The sequence below is a fragment of the Heloderma suspectum genome, chromosome 3, assembly GCF_057233095.1.
Source record: "Heloderma suspectum isolate Gila_16-S chromosome 3, 16-S_ref, whole genome shotgun sequence".
NCBI classification, from domain to species: Eukaryota; Metazoa; Chordata; class Lepidosauria; order Squamata; family Helodermatidae; genus Heloderma; species Heloderma suspectum.
This window is the reverse complement of record NC_139460.1, coordinates 35,438,937-35,452,408: the sequence shown is the minus strand read 5'-3', so window position 1 is coordinate 35,452,408 and position 13,472 is coordinate 35,438,937. Positions and strand designations below refer to the sequence as shown.

At 43.4% G+C, this 13,472-nt stretch overlaps 1 protein-coding gene across 1 annotated transcript in view; it reads left to right on the top strand.

The window, feature by feature from the left end:
* The window catches only part of ATP8A2 (ATPase phospholipid transporting 8A2), a 519,580-nt gene that overhangs the window by 102,720 nt on the left and 403,388 nt on the right, over window positions 1-13,472 (top strand). Inside the window, exons 21-23 of the mRNA XM_084845428.1 lie at window positions 4,722-4,791; window positions 8,514-8,598; window positions 11,398-11,537. Of these exons, the coding sequence (XP_084701554.1) occupies window positions 4,722-4,791; window positions 8,514-8,598; window positions 11,398-11,537 (295 nt within the window). The remainder of the gene's footprint in view (window positions 1-4,721; window positions 4,792-8,513; window positions 8,599-11,397; window positions 11,538-13,472) is intronic.

Genomic DNA, 13,472 nt, shown 5'->3' with positions numbered 1-13,472 from the left:
CAATTCTCTCTGAGCCAGCTATGAGGGCAATGGGGAGAGGACGGGGAAGGTGGTTTCCTGGCTCCAAGCTTGGAGCCCTCTCTCTGAGCTCAAAGACAGGAAACCAAGCAATCCTATGCCCCCCCCTCGATGTTGTCTGATGGGCATAGGATTGCTCTCTTCACCCTAAACATAAGCACACATATTTATAACTGTATAATTTCATTCTGTATTGTTGAAATTATAAGTATTGCAGTATGATTGAATATTTATGCACTTGGCTTCACAATACCAATTAATTGCATCCCAAATGAGAAATACATACATGTGTCCCCAGTGTCAGTCGCTGTATATCGGGGTGCAGAAACAAATCCAGCCCTCTGGGGTTCCCAATCTGGTCCTTCAGAGGTCCTTGGAAGGCACACCCCTTCCCCTGGTTCCATGCTGGTTCCCCTAATCACAGTTGTTTGGTAGTTTCCTAGCTCTTGTGCAGTGTTTTACAATTTCTAAAAACTTGAAATATCTCTCCTAAGGCTTAGTTACGGGCAGTACAAGCTTTAAGCTAAAATATGCTGCTATTTTTGGGCTCCACCCTTTTTGCCTTTGGCTCCACCTCCTTTGCCTTCATCCCCGTCCCCCCCACAACCACTGGAATGCAGCCCCTGAGAGCTTCTCGGCCCTCAGGTTGAAAGTGGTTCTGCACCCCTGCTGTATATTTTTGCTCCATTGATCCTCATCTGTTTTTTTCCAGTCAGCTGTACATCATTGCAATTATTGGTTGCACTGTAGTCCAGGCCTAGTACACAACTTGTCTTCTACTACTAAAAACAAGAAGCTCTTTACTGAGAAGCATGATCCTAAGATCATAATGCTAAGAAGATTGGGGTTCTCTCCCCGCACACCCCTACCTGCCAGCCTTTCTACCACAAATGCCTCGATACTCCGTTTTTGTCTTAGAAAGAAATATACTAACAGTTTTCTAGAGTCAGTTCTGTGCACGCGCGCGCACACACACACACACACACCCTGCCCCCAAAGTGGTCACTGTCAAAATGGATTCTTGGTGGGGTCTTGGGAGAGAAGAAGTTCATTAATTTCAAAATAATGGCATGCAGTTCATTCAGTTTGTTCATATGGAAAAGAAGATTAGGGAGGGCTGTTCAAGTTTCCATTATTGCTGACTGGTATTTCTCAAAGGGTCGGGCACAGATTTGTGACATAATTTCTTCCAATAATTAAATTTCCTTTCAGATTGCTGTTGATTTCTCTTTGCGTGGATGCTTCCTTAGCAGTATTGCTCACTTAATCAGTATGATGTTTCATAAAAAAATATTTAAAATTAGGTGCAAAGATGTTTTGCTTACAATCTTAAGGAACATAAATTAGGAAGGAAGTCCCATTGAAGTTTGTTTGTTTGTTTGTTTCATTTCTATACTGCCCAATAGCCAAAGCTCTCTGTTCAAAGTTCAAAAAAATTAAAACCAAAAAGCGCAGGATAAAACAATATAAAATATAAAAGCATTTAAACCACACTATAACAATACAACCAGAATAAAACCTAGCAGCAATGCAGAGATTTAAAATACAGATTTTAAACACCAAACTTAAAGACTAGGAAGCTAAAATGCTAAAATACTGGGAGAATGAAAAGGTCTTCACCTGGCACTGGAAGGAGTACAATGTAGGTGCCAGGCGAACCTGTCTAGGGAGCTCATTCCACAGCCGGGGTGCCACAGCTAGTTAGCGGACCACACATCCAAGCTGGCATTAGGGTCATCAGGTTGTGAGTCATATATGTGTCCTTGCCAGCATGCAGTTGTTCACTTCAGTACATTCATAAATATATTTTCCTATTCATTTCAAAATAATGTCCCATGGGAAATGGCTTCATGATCATTTGTTCTTCCTCTTTGGGTCAAATGTTTGGTCTTGTAGGTGTTTTCCACCAATCACTGGGTTTTTTTTTTATTTTGTTAGTCAGTCTCAAACACAGCCCCATTTGAATCCGTCCCATCTCTAACTTCACAAAACATTCACATGTTCTGCTCGCCAGAATTCTTCTTATTCACAAAATGAAAAATAAATAAATCGTCTCTTTGGTTGTTACAGCATTCTATTAAAGGGACTGCTGATTTCTGACAGCATTACCTTCTGGAGATCATGACATGCTGAGGGTTTCATGCATTGTTTCCTTTGCATGTTCATGTATGCCCATGTATACTCACGCATGCACACTTCTTCTCTCCTTGAACTTCGCAGATCAGTTTTTTTAAGGCTATTAGGTGTGAGATTTACATATGACTCTGAGTACAGAGAAGTGTGCAGCTACTATAAAAAAAAGGCGAACTCCATGTTAGGCATAATTAGAAAAGGAATTGAGAATAAAACTGCCAGTATCATATTGACTTTATACAAATCTATAGTGCGACCACACTTAGAAAACTGTGTACAGTTCTGGTCACCACATCTAAAAAATGATACTTGTAGAGCTGGAAAAAAATGCAGAAAAGGGCAACTAAAGTGATCAAGGGGCTGAAGCATCTCCCCTAAGAGGGAAGGTTACAACACCTGGGATTGTTCAGCTTGGAGGAAAGGTGAATAAGGGGAGACATGATAGAGGTGTACCAATGGTGTGGAGAATGAGGATAGGGAGACATTTTTCTCGCTCTCTCACAATACTAGAAGCCTGGGTCATCCCCTGAAGCTGGTTGGTAGGGGATTTAGGACAGATAAAAGGAAGGACTTCTTCACACAGTTCATAGTTAAACTATGGAATTTGCTACCATAGGATGTAGCGATGGCCACCAATTTGGATGGCTTTAAAAGGGGGTTAGACAAACTCCCAGAGGAGAAGGCTATCAATAGCTACTAGTCCTCATGGCTATGTGCTCCGTCCAGTATCAGAGGCAATCAGCTTATGCAAACCAGTTGCTGGGGAAAATGGGCGGGAGGGTGCTGTTGCACTCAGGTCCTGCTTGTGGGTTTCCTGTGAGCATCTTGTTGGCCACTGTGTGAACAGAATGCTGGACTAGATGGACCCTTGGTCTGATCCACCTTGGCTCATCTTATATTCCTAAGTGACACCTAAAAAATCTTAAACACAGGTATTGTTTTGCAACATCATAAAGGATAACACATTTATTGTGGCATAAGCTTTTTTGAAGATGTTATCCTCCATTGACAGACAAACATACTTCCATAGGTATACAGAAAAAAATGATAAAGGCAGGGCCAAAAGATAATGGAAATACCTCAAAAACTTTGCCTAGAGAATGTCACAGACTGTATCTCGTGCATTGCATGGCCTTTGAGCCCTACTGTTTACAAGGGCTCATCTCTTAACAACTGCAGCTCCTGCCCTTCCTCCCCAAAAAGGTGGCTCTTGAATCTTGGGCGATCCTTAGAACACTGTGTGGATGTGGCACAAAGAGCTGCTGCTGGCAAAGTATCTTCAGCAGAAATCACGTGCCTCCTCTTCACAGTAGGGTCCTTTTTGGATCCATCCCAGGTTTTTTCTCTATACGTGTGTGTAAAATCTGCCCACTGATGAGAACACTTCATACATCTGAAGAAATCCATGAATGCTTATGCTACAATAAATCTGCTTGACCCTAAGAAATCAGAAGACTGTGTGTGTGTGCATGTGTTTGCTGTAACAGACAAACAAGTCTACATTCTGGAATGGGTGCTAAGGAATATTATCTAGAGGGGTAGCTGTGTTAGTTTGTTCCAGCACAAACAAGAGAGTCTTGTGGCACCTTAAAGGCTAAGGGCACAATCCTATGCATGTTGAGACTGAAAAAGTCCTATAACTGCCAGCATTGCCCAGCCAGCTATGCTGGCTGGGGAATGCTGGGAGTTGTAGGATTTCTTTTCTGTCTACATGCATAGGATTGCACCTTACCACATTTATTCTGGCATAAGCTTTCGTGGATACTGTCATCCTGATGAACAGTGTCCACAAAAGCATATGCTAGAATAAATGTGTTGTCTTTAGGGTGCCACAAGGCTCTTTGTTGTTAAGGAATATTAGTAATTCCATACTGGAAACTCAGGTGTTTTTAAAGTCAACATCTCTGTCTCTGTCTGTGTGCCTTGTCTTCCTAAATTGCTTTGCCAGTGTGACTGGGAGAACCACCAGCTGAAAGCTGGGGTGGGGGGCTGTGTTTAGGACTGCCTTGCAAATAAATCCACCAAAGCCCTCTGTGTTTTTTTGCTAGCTTGTCTGGTCACATGTACCAGACAAATGTTTTATCATTTGTGCTATACTGACAACCTAAAAGGGGAGCGGGGGAATGAATTTTTTAAAATTCCCTACCTGGTCAGTTAGAAGCAGTTCTCACTTGCAACCGGTAACCAGGTGAGTATTTACAAACCTGATTTAGGGATCTCTTCCCTGGGAAAGAGCCCCCAATTCCCCATTCCCCTAGGAGCCCCATAGCATTACTTTCCTTTGCTTTAGTGGCTTTGTGACACCAGCAGCCATGACTATTACTCCAATCCTCACCCACCTCTCAAGCCTATTTGCATGAACTGCAACCAACACACAACACCTGACACTAAATCAAAGCACACTATAAAGCAAAGACTGCCACACTTAACAGGCTTGGCAAGAACGAATGTGAGCAATGACTGGCACAACTACTGCGCAGACATTTACACCATTTGGCAGTCAGTTTTGCTAAACAGCAATTTTGTACCAACAACAAATTACAATGAAGGGTTTTTGTTCTTCTTCCCAGTAACAGAAAGAGAATGTCTGTAATTGTTCGGACTCCCACAGGACGACTGCGTTTGTACTGCAAAGGAGCGGTAAGTGTCCCATTCCTGTTTACAAGAAGATGAATGAATTCATTTATTACAGTCCCAGACCAGAAAAATCAGTATAAAACATATAAAACACCGTTAAAACTAGCACAGTTACGAAATACAATTTATGAGGTTCCTTCTTTCAAGAAAATAACATCATTTTTTCCTAGTTTGCATTGAAATCATAAAAAACCTGGCAACCCTTCCAGTGACCCAAGAAGACACATCCCTTAAACAAATGGATACCAAAGTGGTGGAGCTACTTCCTGGGGAGGCTGTTAATAGTGGGGAAATTAGCTTTTCTCTGCATTCCCTATAGAGGTCATGATGTAAGAGAACATGTTCAACCAATTCTGTTACTCCAGCACCGCAGAAACATATCTGTTCACTAACTGGGATGTTACCAAATTGTCCATGTAATAGTGTAGATGGCAGCACATTAAAACGGGTGAGAGTAAATGCTCCTCTATACTTTGGAATGGTTAATGTATACATATATGGGGCTGCAGTGATTCCATAATTACTTAAATTATTATATTTAGTATAGAGTAATGAAGAGCAGGTTTTATTTGCAGCAGTTCTCAAATACTGTAAATCCAAGTCTTTGAACAACAAGAAATGGGACCTTCTCAAACCCATAATTGCTCACGACTTCCACAGAGAATCCTAGCCTAGGTAATTTCTTCTCCATCGCTGTCATCCAGCAGGTAACATAGGAATCTGAAAGCAGTAAGGAGAGAGCAGTAAGGAGAGAGCAGTTCCTAGCAACCAGGAACTGCTAAAAAATGTAAATGTAACCACCACTTAAAGGCATCAGTCCATACCTTGCATTCACCTGATCAGATACCCACTTTCAGATAGATTGGTGCATTCCCCACACAAGAAGGAAGGCCCAATACCTTCCTAAGAAATGCAGACTGGACCTGTTCCATTTGGGAATTAAATCCCAAAATCCAACTAGGGATTCCATAAATGAGTTGGGCCAGAGTCTTCGCTTTGTAGATTTGAATTGCAGAGGGAATAAATTGGGCACCGTGCATAAAGAAAGATCTTAAGATCAGCTGCTGGCTAAGGTTTGCTGAATCAATTGCCTGCCTATGCTGTACAGGCCAAAATCCAGTGCTCTGCATTTGTACGCCCAAGTTTTTTTATATGGAACCCTTGCTTGATGATATTACCATTTAAAGTCCATTTATATTGTTTACGGGCTTTTGAGAAGACTAAAACTTCAGACTTGCTATAATTGATAGTCGAACTGTTCTCAGAGCGATAAGTCCCAAATGCAGACAAGAGATTTAACCCAATTCTGGAAAATGACAGCAGTACTGACAGGGTGGAAACTGAGCCCATAGAGCCCCAGAGCAGTTCTGATTCTGAGGAAGAGCAACAACCCATGGGAGAGGAGCTCGCTCATCGCTCACAGGCACAGCGGCAGGGAGAGATTCCTCCAACCTGCATTCCTGAGAGAGATGGTGACCCTGGCAGTGAGAGAGTGGGGGAGGAGGCCTTGCTGGACGCTCAGCGCAGGGAGCGATGACAGATGGACGGTGCCGAAAGGAGGCGCTCTGCTCGCTTGGCGCTAAAACAACGGTCTCGTCCCAAGGACCCACGGGTAAGAGGGAGGACCTCTCCATAACTCATAAGTTCAGAATCTTCCCGCCCTTCTCCTTCAAACAGGGACTAACTGCCTTACCTGGAGCTTAGGCTACTCTGCTAACTACCCCAGCGCAGTTCCTTGCTTAGTCGCTGGTGATTAGCATCTGAAAGAGTCATTAAGTTGTAAAAGCAATAAAGCCTTGGAAAGAATCCTTTTCGTCTGCATCTTGAGTGTCAGGGTGGACACTGAGCCCATAGAATCCCAGAGTAGTTCTGATTTGGAGGAAGAGCAGTCGCTCCTGGGAGAGGAGCGCGCCCCTTTTTCCCAGGGCCCGCAGCTGACAGAGATTCCTCCCACCAACATTCCTAGATTAGAAAGCAGTCCAGGGAGTGACCCAGCACCGATAGCAGACTGGTTGGATGCGCGGCGCAGACGCAGAGAGCGGCGCCAAATGGAGAGCACGGAAAGGAGACGTAGCGCCCGGTTGGCGCTCAAAGAATGGTTGCGCCCAGAGGATCCAAGGGAAAAGGGGAGGGATTCTCCCTAGTCCTTATATTCAGGGGTCTGCCAGTAATTGCCTTTCAAACGGGGACCAACTGTTCCAACTTAGGGCATAGGGATGCTGCTGCTCAGATCTAGTTGCTACCTGTAGAGTTGTAAGTTGTAAAAGAAGAATAAAGCTTTGAAAAGAATCCCTTTGTCTGCGTCTGGACTTGGCTACTGGATTAGACTGAGAGAGCCCTCCAAGGAGCCCTTGACATTGAGTTGGCTATTGGAGGGGACTGCAAGAGGCAGCTAGGGCGCTCCTGACAAGTACAGCATCATCAGCATACAAAGCGGAGGCATCTTTGTGTTGGACAGTTTGGGAGGTTAACAAGAAAATGGTCATGACATATTGTGTTGAAGCCCTGATACACTGAGTTTCATAAATAAAACAGATCAAATGGCCACCAGTAGTGCATCCAGTTTATAAATTTACAGCACAATCCTATGCATGTTTAAACAGAAAAAAAGTCCTACAACTCCCAGTATTCCCCAGCCAGCATGAGAGGCTGGGGAATGCTGGGAGTTGTAGGCATTTTTTTTGTATAAACATGCGCTGAATTGCATCCTTATAGGCTTAAACATTTAAAATAAAAGTGTAAATGTAAAAATTTCTGTCTCTGTCTCTCTCTATAAACAGATTTTAAAATATGAAACATTTTAGTATAAAACACCACCTTCAGTCACAAATAAGAGTATGCTACAATACCACATATAAGCTGAGCCAGAACCAATCAGGAACAGGCCAAACCTCAATGAGAGAATATGGATTAACAATCAGCACCTGTATTCAGCACCCAATCAATCTGCATTAATAAACATCATGGCTTGTTTCATATCCTCCTTTACATTGGTACCAGGTTTCAGCTTATCAATAAACATTGCTTCCTTAATCTTTCTCCTTTATTTTCATCAATAGCAGTAACTATGAGTCATGCTGCTTTTGCCATTAAGGATTATACAATCTTCAGGCATTATCTAACATGATCAATAAATAAGTGCACCTTAGGGCGCAATCCTATGCAGGTATAGGCAGAAAAAAGTCCTACAACTCTCAGCATTCCCCAGCAAGCATGTTCTGTCTAAACATGCATAGGATTTCATCCTTAGTAAAGCAAGATGCATGCCATTTTCTGGATTGGTATGGTTCATCAGGTAGGCATCCTGGAGCCCTCCAAAGATTTTGGTTTGCAACTCCTATCAGCCCCAGACAGAAAGGCCAGTGGTTGGAGATTATGGGAGTTGTAGTCTAAAACATCTGGCAGGCACCAGGTTGCTTACTCCTATCTTACTCCAATAATCTGTGTTGGGTTCTCAATCCAAACACACCTTGTTTTCTCTCCAACAGGCTAATTGTTAAAGTGGGGGGTTATTTTCTGGGCATGAATCCACAGTTTATTATTGTATCCAAGGATTTCTGGGTCAGGGCTTCTGTCTTCCTTATGGATTAAAAATGTTTCCCCTGTTACTCTCAGAAAATGTTTAGATGAGCATCCTGGAAAGGCCAGGATGTAGATGTCTTAAATAAATACTGTAAAATGCATTTCTGTCTATGCTCCTTATTTATATACTTTCTTGTTGGCAGGATAACGTCATTTTTGAGAGACTGTCCAAAGATTCTCTGTACATGGAGCCAACGCTATGCCATCTTGAATATTTTGCCACTGAAGGTAGACATTGCATTTTAGTAGTGTAGGCTGCAGCATCAAAATAGTGCTGTCTATAGTTGAGCATGCCTCATATATATCTTTTGATCTATATATAAATTAAAATGGGGGAAAATTCAGAAGTGGGGGATTCTTCTGTCTATCCCACCTCCCTCCCCAAGATTGAACATAGTATGACAGAGGCATCATTGCTCAGCCTGCTTGTCTCTCTGGTCTTGTGAGTTTCATAGTGTTGCAAAACTGCTGTGACCAGACACGAAAGTATTTATGCCTCTCATACCATTTTTATCTCCCCTAAAACTATAATCTGTCTCTAGCCACAGGAGACTTTGCAAAGGGGATGAATAGAGTCCCAATCTTACTATTCAAGCCAGCGTTGAAACTTGCTTTGGTGAAAGTGGGTTTGGTTTGTGATCTTGTTTAAAGAGGTGAGAAACAAAAGATCACTGGAAGCGGAGCAAAGCAATAGAAGTGACGTTAACTGAACCTCGTAGCTGTCAACTGGTGTTAACACTCTTTTTGTACAAGACTTTGGGGAGCAGGAAGGCAGAAATGGATCATGAGTGTGGTGGATGGGGAATAGAACAAAGGGGACAGAAGGAGAGGTGAAACGTATGGTAGCCATATTGTAAATGTTTAGAAAAATTCAAAGAAGAAAAAATTGCATCCTACAGCCCATACTTGCATTGAGTTTCCTTAAGATTCATCCCTGGAGCTACCCCCAGTGAGTTTGAAATCAAATATACCAATCTCTTATTTCATTGGTAATGGGAACATTAGCAAGGTAGAGCAACCTGGGGAGCGGACTATGTTCTCTTTATGGTACCAGATTGCAGGAAGAACCTTATTTCTCCACATACTTGGTAGTGTTCCCCCCACCCCCTTTCTTCTGGGAACTCCCACATCCTCAATAATATATTTTTTCTGTTTTATATGGCACACACTCTCCTTTTTCTGGTTGACTTGTGCCAGAAGAGAAGTCATGACTTTTATATGTGCTGAATTCTATCAGTGGCCCTGTAAAATTGTGTTGTTCATATTCTACAGAGGCCTGTTCTTCAAATTATTGTGCATGGCTAACCTGTGTCAACACGAGTGCAAAGTGCATGTGTCCATTAAATGGAAATACTGAGCATTACAGTCTTTGCAGTTGAGCAGTAATGGGAAGCTACACACCTACTTCACGTCATGGTTCTGTGACTTACAATGTAATTTAAAAATACATCCTAGTAAAGTGTAAGTCATTTATTTCTAAAAACAGAAAGCTGCATGAAGATGTTGGAGCTGTTTTCCAGGTTTGCTGGGATGAAAGCTGGGATGGTGGCTGTGATATGGGGTGCAGCTTCCCAAGTGATGAGATACAGAACTGTTCTCTTAGATCACTTCACTGGAGGCTGGTGGCTCCAATGTCAGTGGGGCAGTGAATCCGTTCCCGGTTTCATTCAGAACTGCTTTCAGCACCTTGGATAGGTCCTTTAGTGTTCTGACTGGTTCTGACGGATTCACCACCCTGCTGACATTGGAGCCACAGCCTCCACTGGATCACTCCTGCTTCTGAAACTGTTGGGATGCCTAAGTCCCATAACTAGTGCTATCAGACAAGCAAGTGTCCCTTAAAAAAAAACACTCATCTGTTGCACTAAAAGATTCATAGTGCTTTGTCCTCATGGAGTTTCATTGTGCTGAGAAGAATCCATGTGAGCTTCCCCAAGAGTAAGTATGAGCTGGATCAAGACTTAGTTATTCCTAGAGTAAATCCATTGAAATAAATGGGATCTAAGTTAGTCATGACTAACAAGTCTGCATTGATTTCAGTGGGTCTCCTCTAGTTATGACTAAGTCTGAATCCAACCCCATATGTAGCACGGGATAACAATTCATGCATATGAAGAAGTGGACTGTAGTCCACAAAAGTGTGTGCCGATACACATTTGTTAGTTTTTAAGGTGCCACTGGATTCTTTGTTGTTTGTGCTGCAACAGACTAACCCAGCTTTCCCCTCTGGAAATTATTTATATCAGTGGTGCTCACATTTTCTCCAAGTCTCAAAGCATCTACAATGCACAAGGTAAATGTCCACAGAGAATCCTGAAAGAGAGAGAGTTCCTGTATTGTCATCAGTACCATCAACTAACACAAGATAATAAGGAGCACACAGCCGCCTACCTTGCCCCTCTGGGTGGGGAGTTCTCCAAAGCCCACTTCCTTACCTTGTAAAGATGCACACATATGCACAAAGCGAGATGGCCAAAGAGTCAGAGAAGAGCTTGTATCATCCCTCGTGTCCATTTGCACTGTGTTACTCTCGCATTTTGAGTAACACTGATCCAAGAAAACACTGAAGTCAAGAGGGGCTATCGCTGAGTATGTGGTTTGGGGATTCCTGCCTGTCTAGTACCCTGTTTTTTATACACAAAGCCATTGAAGTCAATGGGCTTGACATCTTGACATGGCTGGACCCACTTTTTTTACTGGATAAGGTACCTTAAAAATCTCTGTCTCTGTCTCTCTCTCTCTCAGACACACACCCACACACACACTTATTAATTTCATTGGGAATCTGCCTTTCAAACCCTGCCTGGTTGACCACACAGGTTTTGTACAATGAGCGTGTCTGTTCCTATCAGTTCATTCATTTTAGAGCTGTTTCTACATCGAGATCAAAGAGCATTCCACATGATGAGATATACCTTATTTCTCTAGGTGCTTCTGCCAGAAGAGAAATAATTCTATTGATAATTCTACCAACAGCTCTGTAAAATCATGTTATTCATACTCCACTATCTGCAATTCCTGTTTTAGGTTTGAGGACTCTGTGCATTGCATATGCAGACCTGTCGGAAAGCTCTTACCGGGATTGGCTGAACGTATATAATGAAGCCAGCACAAACCTGAAAGACAGAACTCAAAAGTTGGAGGAGTGCTATGAGATCATTGAGAAGGTAACTATAAGAGTTGATCTAGGGGCGCTTACTGCCAAATCCTTTCCCACTGATCTTAGCCTGGAGCAGCTTTATTCAGAGTGCGGAGGGGGGGGGGAATCTTAAAGATGGCATGTTGTTCCTGTCTAAACGTTGTTTTACATAGAAAAACAGCAGCATTTCAACGTAACATTAGATCTCTTCAGTTTGGAAATAAAACGCATGGAAGGAAGATGGTGATGTATGTTCCAGCCCCTCCACCACCAACCTCCCTGTGTTGACAAGCAAGGTCTGAACAGAGGCTGTAACTGCATTCAGTCGAATGCAGTTACAATCCTCTTGTGCGATCGGGGACCCTGATTGTGCAGAGTTCCCAATCCCATGGAGACTGTAACCATGCTCAGCTAAACATGGTTACAGCCTCTGTTCAGGCCTTCCCCATCGACATGGAAGTTGCAGGTGGAGGGTGCATTGCCATCTGCTCTCCAGGCATTTTATTTCCAAACCCCAAAAGAGGGCTGCTGTGTTCCTTTGTTCTCATTACTAGGTATGCCAGTTGATTTGTGTCTTTTCCTTTTATGTTTGGACCAGGAACACTGTCTTGGTGTAGGAAAGCACTGTGGGGCTGCTAGGTCAAGGCTAGTAGGGAAATAAAACAACAGCTCTTAGAGCTGCTGCTAAAAACAGATTTCTAAAATGCTCCTTGCCCTCTTATCTGGGGTGTCTAGCAACTGAGCGCCAAAGTTTTAAACTACCTGATCTTCCTGTGTGTAGCTGACCAAGTACTGTCATGCTCTCATGAGAGTACTCCAAGTGAACCGCCCAGAGAGCTTCGGCTATTGGGCGGTATAGAAATGAAATGAATGAATGAATGAATGAATAAATAAATAAATAAAGTACTCGGCGAGTACTCCAAGTACTCTCATGCTACATGTACAGCATGAGACAGCGTGAAACCTGTTGTAGTGCACAAATTATGACAACCGTCTAGGGAAGCAAACTGTGCAGAGCTGGACAGCTGTATTTGCTGCTAACAAGACATGTCTATGGCTCTTAGCTGGCCCAAAGCTGCAGTGTATTAGGAACTCTAGGCCACTCTTGTGTTTTAGAAAAAATGGAGGTGGCATTCATTAGAGGAAGACCGCAAACAAAGAGCTGGATGCACCCGATCTCGTCTGATCTCGGAAGCAAAGCAGGGTCAGCCCTGGCTAGTACTTGGATGGGAGACCTCCTGGGAATCAGGCTTCTTGCACTGTGCAGGGGGTTGGACTCGATGGTCTTGTAGGCCCCTTCCAACCCTATGAGTCTATGAAAGCACAATTTCTCATCCCAGAATTGGAGTCAGTAAGCATATTTCTATGGAAGCACACGCTTTTCTTGCAGGGAGCACCCGCTTCTTTCCCTGGTATTTGGAGGTGGGAACTCTACCAGGGATCTTGAAGGACTGCTCCAAGCTAGAAAACACCATAATGGACTAGATTGCGGAGGACAAGTTGTGCCTCTCCAAATGGTGTAAGACCGCAACTCCCATCAGCTGTAGCCAGCATAGCCAAAAGTGAGGGATAATGGGAGTTGCAGCCCAACAGCTTCTGGAGAGCCAAACATTGCCCGCTTCTGGACTAGATGGACCAGTGGTCTGAGTTATTATAAAGCAGGCCCAGTGCAGGCTGGTGGCTCTGATGCCAGTGGGGCAGCGAATTTGCTCCGGGTTTCAGTCAGAACCAGTCAGAACTCTCTCCAACCACCTTGGATAACTCCTTTAGGGTTCTGACTGAAACCTGGAGTGGATTCACCACCCCATTGGCATTGGAGCCACCAGCCTCCGCTGAGCAGGCCCTAATACAGGATTTTAAAATGAGGCTAAAGGTATAGGCTGTGATCCACCCACCGTCCTTGTGTGTTGTGTCTGAACTTCCAGGGATGTAGGAAGGGATTCAGGGGGCTCCCTGGTATTAA